The following is a 9199-nucleotide window of genomic DNA, read 5'->3' as shown; positions in this document are numbered from 1 at the left end:
CTTAGCCCATGATCTCTCCAGAGTTTATAAAGTAGAAGCGACTCCATCCATTACTCCACCACATAACGACGTACTTCTTCCAGAACCGCAGGCTTCGGGGGAGAGTTGTGACAATAATCTCCTTCAAGAGATTGAGCCTGCTCTTCCCTCCACAAACACGTCGTTGAAATTATATAAAACGACTATGGAAGACATGTCCAACAACAACAACAACACCAGCAAGGCTTGCCAGGGTGAGCAAAACATATGCAGCCAGCCACCTGTTCGGACTCAAACCACCAAACTACATGTTGATCGCTACCGGCTCCGCTGATTGGTCGCCGGTCTGGCTGCACCTGCACTCGCCCCCCCATACTACTTGATGTCTGGGGTCGCCCCACCCTCCTACCTCAGAATGTTCAGTGCTTTCGTGGTTACCACTCCTCCCGGCTAGACGTTAGCGTGTACTGAGAGAGGTGGTAGCTTAAAGCCAATATTCCAGCACCTTCCCATTATTTTGTATTGCACTTCTTGTTATTTTGCCTTAACGTAACTTTTCATTGTGTCATCTAATTATTCTTATTATTTAGATTGATTTTATTATAAGAATTTGTTTGTGCATTTTATTCATGTTTTGATTTAATTAACGTAATTAAAATTTCATTGTTAAAGTTTACTTGTGTTTTGTGTGTCTTCTCCTTACCTTACCACAGACGAAGTTCCAGTTTTTTCTATTTTTTTTATAACTATGTGACGAGGCCATACCCCTAGCCTTAAACAGCCGAACACCAACGCGTTACCGTCACAATATATATATATATATATATATATATATATATATATATATATATATATATATATTCACTGAGTGACTTAACTTAACCTGACGAACTATAATACTATGTTATATTCCTCTCTTAAGACATTATTACTCCTTCAATTATGATTATTTTAAGCACTAATGCTAAAGCACTGTTATCGAGAAAGATAATCATATTCCCATCCCCATTTTCCTGTACAATTATCTGGAATTACAAACGCCATTATCCACTGTAACTTTATTTATTCCAGAACAACCTTCACATCATTTTAAAATACAATATTGATTCCAGAAACAATATTCCATCAGATAAAAATTATTACAAAATTGTTCCAAAAATTAATAACTGTGTCGGCATATATATCCCATAATAGAGTTGTCTCTCCTACAAAAATGTTTAATTCATTTTTAATACGCTGATAAGAATCTTGGTCCCTTAATATAAACACAACCCCTCTTCCTGTTTAGATTGTACTTTTTGTAACGCTGTGGACCATCGTACATATATTGACGTATTGGACCATTGTGTAGTAGAATTTGATACTATTTTCCTTATAAAGTCTGGAAAAAATAAAGTTGATAACCTAACTTAAATATTCCTAGTACAGTATAGTACATATATGTGCTAGGCTGCAGATAAGGCGTATTAGGCCTAGGGTGGTTAGGTTTTATTAGTAACATATGTATAAAACTTTTTCTGGTTTGTTCCAATTCAACAGTACCAAATTCTACGTTCTAACTGTCCGTTACGTCACTATATATACGAAGGTCTACATCGTTACTATAAGTACTGTCTATACCAGAAGCTGGCCTGCATAAACAACTTTCTGTGATCATCAGTATTCCATAAGACAATATTATGCAACTGCTTGTTCTATTTTTAAATAATATATCCAACTGCCTTTACATCATAATGCACTAGATCTGGCAATATCATTGCGCAAGAAGAAAATAATCCTATTGGCACATTCATCATTTCAAGACACATTTATCATTTGCAGACGCCATTATCCGAAACCCAATAGTACTGCCAGCCCCATTATCCAGTAAGACAAGCAGTGAGGACGTCCTGTAAGACACTAGCCGGACCAGAACCGTAAGTCGATGGGGACCCAAGCACTGCTATATTATATACAAAATTATAATTGGGTTTCTTTATGTATATACCTTTGGCTTGTATCGAGGGTGCACCTCGTCGAACTACTGACCATCTTTATGGTGCAACACCACAACAGTCGCCTAACTCTCGGGTATCTATTTAATGTTTGGTGAACAGGCGCATTAGGTAAAAGCAACGTGCCCAACCCCTTCTGTCCCCCCCTGAAATCGAACACGGGATCGTCGATTGTGAGTTGGGGACTTAGCCAACTGACTATAATTGCCCCATAAAAGCTGCACAAATGCCCTCTAAGATAATGAAGCCGCCTACACCTATATCTCACTAAACAATAGTGTTTTCAACATCACCATCCCAGACACAATTTTAAGAGTTCTTCCATAAGAGCGCCAGCACCATTATCCCACACGCCAGTAGCACACCAGGCACTGTACCATGAACCAGTTTCATCACCCTTTTGTATGGTGATTTAACCCGTCCTCAGCACACCCTTCTCAAGCCAAGAACGACCCGGGTTCCAGTCCTGTGCCTGTTATAAGGCCGAACGTTAGCTGCTTGTCCCTACGCAGACAAAGTAATTAGTGACCTGGATAAAAAATAGTTCTTGTATCGTGTCTTAGTATAAACACTGAGCTCAATAATCTCACAAGTCAGGTAAGGCCTTGATCTCCTATGGCGATAGCACTGTTGTCAAGTATAAATATTGCCGAGCGTCTTGAACTTAGTGCTCTTTCAACTTACCTGAAATAGATCGAAGTCCTAATATCATCTTGAGTTCAAATGGTGTACCACGTGTCATGCTTTGTCACGTTAAGTTAATGTTAGGTGTCTGTGGGACCTTTCTATGTAACCATATCTTTTCTCCGTTCATGTATAAGCAGCATGAAGCGTGGATATAACCAATGAATGAGAGTTGTGGGAAAATATTTATTCTACATCACAGCATCACAGTAAGCAAAAAATATTACGCCATTAATAAAAGAATTTCATGAGCTGTGCACATGTAAAATATATATATGATATTTCAGGAGTAAGAGATCAGGAAAACATGTCAACGACATGAAAAACTACCCAGTAACTTATCACTGATCGTGGTTCTGGGAGCTTGTAAATCACGGAAACGATGCACGAGCTCCTCGCAACCTTTTGACAACGTTCTTATATTTCAGAATTGATATGTGTAATTGACACCCTCAGTGACACTTCTGACACCCTCAGTGACACTTCTGACACCCTCAGTGACACTTCTGACACCCTCAGTGACACTTCTGACACCCTCAGTGACACTTCTGACACCCTCAGTGACACTTCTGACACCCTCAGTGACACTTCTGACACCCTCAGTGACACTTCTGACACCCTCAGTGACACTTCTGACACCCTCAGTGACACTGCTGACACCCTCAGTGACACTTCTGACACCCTCAGTGACACTTCTGACACCCTCAGTGACAATTCTAACACCGTCAGTAGGACACTTCTGACACCAACTGTGGGACACTTCTAACACCGTCAGTAGGACACTTCTGACACCAACAGTGGGACACTTCTGACACCGTCAGTGAGACACTTCTGACACCGTCAGTGAGACACTTCTGACACCGACTGTGGGACACTTCAGACACCGACAGTGGGACACCTCTGACACTATCAGTGGGACACTTCTGACACCGTCAGTGAGACACAGCCTCGCCTGACGGCTCCCTCACGCTGCTAGGCAACCATTAATCTTGGATAATGGATTGTTACAGTAATTTTTCGTCGCCATCAGACATTTTACACACAGCTGGCTCCGGGTTTTGTGTAATAAACAGTCAGCCGTCCTCGCCTCCTTCCCGGCACTCCCTTAAGATGATTAATCTTATCATTTGACTTATTAGTATAAGCATTATTACTGAGAACATTTGTTGGAGGCATGAGGAGGATTCGAACCTGCACTCTGGGTACCCTAAGGCTTTTAAACGACTGGACCATGATATGCTATGTGCAATGTGGTGATGCTATGTCAGGTTTACGCATGACCTGCACGTACTCTGGGAGGGGGGGGGGGGGCAGTGGAGGCCCCTCCCCCCCTCGAAGCCCACTTTAAATGCAGAAAGTAATCCCATGAACGTAATGTATCAATGCGAAATTCAGTTGTGTCAGCTCGATGCCTCTGGACACCTTGTGGATTCACTCGAATCCCAGATTACGCTAATTATAGCGTATCGTGGTCTAGTGGCTTAAGATGTGTGCTTGAGAGATTCGACCCTGCACTCAACCCGTCCTCGACTCAAGTTCATTCCATCCAGCGGTCGACCCCACAGACGCATTCATAAATTTTTACATGCTGTTCATTCAAAACGGGAAATATAAATTAATACTTTAATATATTAGCATATTGTGCATATATAGGCATAGGTTAGGTTAGGGTAGGTGTTTACGTTCTGTTAACGATTATTTGTATTTGTAGTACGTGGGTGAACCATTTATAGCGTTGTGGTTCGAACAAAATTCGTCAGTGAAAAACTTGTTCCGGAAGTGTTCCAACGTCAACAGTTGTGAGTAGTGTGTATACCGCTTTTCATTCATAAACAGGGGGTTTGGCGGGTGCATGGAATCACTTTTGGATCTTTGTTTGGAGGACGGGCTGTACACTTCCGGAACAAGTGTTTCACTGACGAATTTTGTTCGAACCACAACGCTATAAATGCTTCACCGACGTACTACAAATACAAATAATCGCCAACAGAACCTAAACACCTAACCTAACCTAACCTATGCCTATATATGCACAATATGTTAATATTAAAATATTAATTAATATTTGAGAAAATTCCCGTTTTGAATGAACGGCATGTACAAATTGATGAATGCGTCTGTGGGGTCGACCGCTGGATGGAAAGGACTTGAGTCGAGGACGGGTTGCCACATGTGTTTGCGTTAGGTGCCTAAATTTCAGCCCGTCCTCCAAACGAAGATCCAAAAGTGATTCCATGCACCCGCTAAACCCCCTGTTTATGAATGAAAAGCGGTTTACACACGACTCACAACTGCTGACGTTCGAACATATCCGGAACAAGTGTTTCACTGACGAATTTTGTTCGAATCACAACGCTATAAATGCTTCACCCACGTACTACAAATACAAATAATCGCCAACAAAACCTAAACACCTAACCTAACCTAACCTATGCCTATATATGCACAATATGCTAATATATTATAATATTAATTTATACTTGAGAAAATTCCCGTTTTGAATGAACAGCATATTAAAATTTATGAATGCGTCTGTGGGGTCGACCGCTGGATGTAATGGACTTGAGCCGAGGACGGGTTGCTAAATTTCCAGCCGCGTTATTATGACTATCGTTCTGCAATATTATTATTATTGTTAATAGCCTTATTATGCTCTTAATTATGTCCTGGTAGTTCCGTGAGAGCAAAGTGAGACACATCAACACGTCTTGTGTTGATGTTGTTCTGTTGATGTTGATCAAGATCTGTTGATGTGAATCTCAGTTAATGTGGTGATGTCGCTCAGCAAGAAGAGCCTCGACTGGACGACATTTTCCAGGAGTGTAAAGTTTATTTGACGCCTGTCACGTGACTGGCTTGGTAATGGGATTAACGTCTATCAACAGTCCAAGGTTTATTAAGGCCTCAAGAAATAGCTTTTCGACCATCAGTTATGTATACTTTTGTCCTAACATATAGCCAGGGAGCAAAGAAAACTCTCAGTGTAAGGGGGGAGGGGGGGTGTTGAAGTGTAAAGGGAGGGGGGGGGGTTGAAGTGTAAAGGGAGGGGGGGGGGGTTGAAGTGTAAAGGGAGGGGGGGGGGTTGAAGTGTAAAGGGAGGGGGGGTGGTTGAAGTGTAAAGGGAGGGGGGGGGGGTTGAAGAGTGAAGTCATGCACCTCGATCAAAACACCACTTTAATTGTGTGGTGACTCGTCGCAGTGTGTTGGGAAAAGTGACTTTAGATTTGGTAGACGAGGTGGCTCACGAGGTCGCTCACGAGGTGGCTCACGAGGTCGCTCACGAGGTGGCTCACGAGGTCGCTCACGAGGTGGCTCACGAGGTCGCTCACGAGGTGGCTCACGAGGTGGCTCACGAGGTGGCTCAAGAGGTCGCTCACGAGGTGGCTCACGAGGTGGCTCACGAGGTCGCTCACGAGGTGGCTCACGAGGTCGCTCACGAGGTGGCTCACGAGGTCGCTCACGAGGTGGCTCACGAGGTCGCTCACGAGGTGGCTCACGAGGTGGCTTAATAGGCGGCTTGCGAGATATCTTAGTAAGTGACAACTTAGGAAGCACTCGATGCTATAAGCCCCATTATTTTGCTCAACGATTATCCTCTATAATTTTGTACGGTTCTTCTCGGTTGTTTACCTCACTCTCTTTATTCCCAAAGGAGGTGGATGAGGAATGCACAAGGAGGTTGTGTGGATGACATAGTTACTGTGATCGAATCAACCACATACTTTATGTGTAAAGCAAGCAAGGTGTCGAAAACGAGAAAGACCAGAACTGAGATTAAGACATGGTTAGCTGCCCTGCTGTAGTTGAGACTGACAGAGACGAGGGACCGTGACACAGCCTCTTCTCATATGTGTGTAAGGGACTGAATGATGAGCACGTAATCAGTTCCGTGTTACCAGGGTACAAGTATAGGAGTTTCCTGTGTAATTCCACGCCAGTACCGAGACATGCCAACGCCTGGGTTGAGGGAGTTGTGGCACGTGCGTTATGTAGTAACGCCTTGCCTCCTTTCCTTACTCGCCAGCGTTGTTAGCAATCCACGAGAGGATCACCTGATCCCGTTGTGATCTACGTCTTTCGTGGTGGAACGACAGCTGCATCACCAGCTGGACGCTTGGGGCGTGCCGACTACAACCATCTGCTGTATCCTCAGACGCCATCTTCTTGTTACCACAGACGGGAACGTCTTATGTGTGTCTTGTGGACAGTGTATGAGTGAGCAACGCGTCTGCAAGTGTCTTATCAGAGCTGCTTAGAGTTGCTCAGGCTCTTGCGAGGTGACTTTAATATGTTACCAGGTCCCGTTCATTGGATAACAGCTTGGCACAGGTGCTCAGAAATTCAAAAAGAGTTCGTCACCTTGTCTGTGTTAGGCAGCTTCAGTCAGACTCATTTCAATACGTGTCACGGCCTGCTAAAGGGGTGACCGCAGTAAAAGAACACTTCTAGAAAGCGATGTTTGAGCGATCGTGGGGGCGTCCTATTTAATACACTTGAAGTTTTACACGTATTATTGTGCACAACCATTGGTGTACTTCAGAGGACCAGATTAGTCTCTACTGTTTCCCCCTGGATTATTGCTTTCCAGTGATTGGAAAGACAGTTTTAAAGAGTTTTCACTAAAAGTGTCAAGTCAAGGTGTCATATTCTCGATGGAAATATCGGGAATTGAGGGTATTCATTACACCAGGATCACAGAAACGCTTTCCTACTCTGTGGTTATACCCTAGCCACAGAGGTTATAACCACAGAGGTTATAACTACTCTTACAACTCACAGCTGCTCACAAACAACCATGGTTATCTTCACTTGAGTCTGTAGATAAGTTAGGTAAGGTTCGCAAATTTTCGTACTTCGTTCTTTGTTCGTTTTGGCAACGCGAAGGAGCAGGCTGATGGCGTGACCACTGTGACGGGTGGCGTGACCACTGTGACGGGTGGCGTGACCACTGTGACGGGTGGCGTGACCACTGTGACGGGTGGCGTGACCACTGTGCCGGGTGGCGTGACCACTGTGACGGGTGGCGTGACCACTGTGACGGGTGGCGTGACCACTGTGACAGGTAGCGTGACCACTGTGACGGGTGGCGTGACCACTGTGACGGGTGGCGTGACCACTGTGACGGGTGGCGTGACCACTGTGACGGGTAGCATGACCACTGTGACGGGTGACGTGACCACTGTGACGGGTAGCGTGACCACTGTGACGGGTGGCGTGACCTCTGTGACGGGTGGCGTGACCTCTGTGATGGGTGGGGTGACCACTGTGACGGGTGGCGTGACCACTGTGACGGGTGGCGTGACCACTGTGACGGGTGGCGTGACCACTGTGACGGGTGGCGTGACCACTGTGACGGGTGGCGTGACCACTGTGACGGGTGGCGTGACCACTGTGACGGGTGGCGTGACCACTGTGACGGGTGGCGTGACCACTGTGACGGGTGGCGTGACCACTGTGACGGGTAGCGTGACCACTGTGACGGGTGGCGTGTCCACTGTGACGGGTGGCGTGACCACTGTGACGGGTGGCGTGACCACTGTGCCGGGTGGCGTGACCACTGTGACGGGTGGCGTGACCACTGTGACGGGTGGCGTGAGCACTGTGACAGGTAGCGTGACCACTGTGACGGGTGGCGTGACCACTGTGACGGGTGGCGTGACCACTGTGACGGGTGGCGTGACCACTGTGACGGGTAGCATGACCACTGTGACGGGTGACGTGACCACTGTGACGGGTAGCGTGACCACTGTGACGGGTGGCGTGACCTCTGTGACGGGTGGCGTGACCTCTGTGATGGGTGGGGTGACCACTGTGACGGGTGGCGTGACCACTGTGACGGGTGGCGTGACCACTGTGACGGGTGGCGTGACCACTGTGACGGGTAGCGTGATCTCTGTGACGGGTGGCGTGACCTCTGTGACGGGTGGCGTGACCACTGTGACGGGTAGCGTGACCTCTGTGACAGGTGGCGTGACCTCTGTGACGGGTGGCGTGACCACTGTGACGGGTAGCGTGACCTCTGTGACAGGCGGCGTGACCTCTGTGACAGGTGGCGTGACCACTGTGACGGGTGGCGTGACCACTGTGACGGGTGGCGTGACCTCTATGACGGGTGGCGTGACCTCTGTGACGGGTGGCGTGACCATTGTGACGGGTGGCGTGACCACTGTGACGGGTGGCGTGACCACTGTGACGGGTGGCGTGACCACTGTGACGGGTGGCGTGACCACTGTGACGGGTGGCGTGACCACTGTGACGGGTGGCGTGACCACTGTGACGGGTGGCGTGACCACCCGTCACATTTCCCAATTATTTTTTATTTATTTATTAATATATAAAAGAGTTCTTACATTCCTGTACAGCCGCCAGTACGAGGAGCGTTTCAGGCAAGTCCTTAATCCTATGGTCCCCGGAATATGACCCGCCAAATCGTTTAACAACTCATTAATTAACCGTTTTATTAACCCATTTTACTGTTAGGTTAAGCAGAGTCTACAGTTAAGGATTTACGCCCGGTAATACCTCCCCAGCCAGGATACGAA

The 9199-nt window shown here is 46.5% G+C and overlaps 1 protein-coding gene across 1 annotated transcript; it reads right to left on the bottom strand.

Annotated features, from left to right (window-relative positions):
- Nucleotides 1–5831: 5831 nt before the first annotated feature.
- LOC138372602 (mucin-2-like) lies at nt 5832–8803 on the bottom strand. The gene is made up of 2 exons (XM_069338091.1): nt 7511–8803; nt 5832–6218 (listed from the first exon to the last, which is right to left on the bottom strand). Exons 1-2 carry the CDS (start codon nt 8801–8803, stop codon nt 5832–5834), a joined length of 1680 nt encoding a protein of 559 aa, XP_069194192.1.
- Nucleotides 8804–9199: the final 396 nt, after the last annotated feature.

The sequence above is a fragment of the Procambarus clarkii genome, chromosome 39 (genome assembly GCF_040958095.1).
Source record: "Procambarus clarkii isolate CNS0578487 chromosome 39, FALCON_Pclarkii_2.0, whole genome shotgun sequence".
Lineage (NCBI taxonomy): Eukaryota > Metazoa > Arthropoda > Malacostraca > Decapoda > Cambaridae > Procambarus > Procambarus clarkii.
The sequence above is the reverse complement of the archived record's forward strand: the minus strand, read 5'-3'. Positions and strand labels throughout refer to the sequence as shown.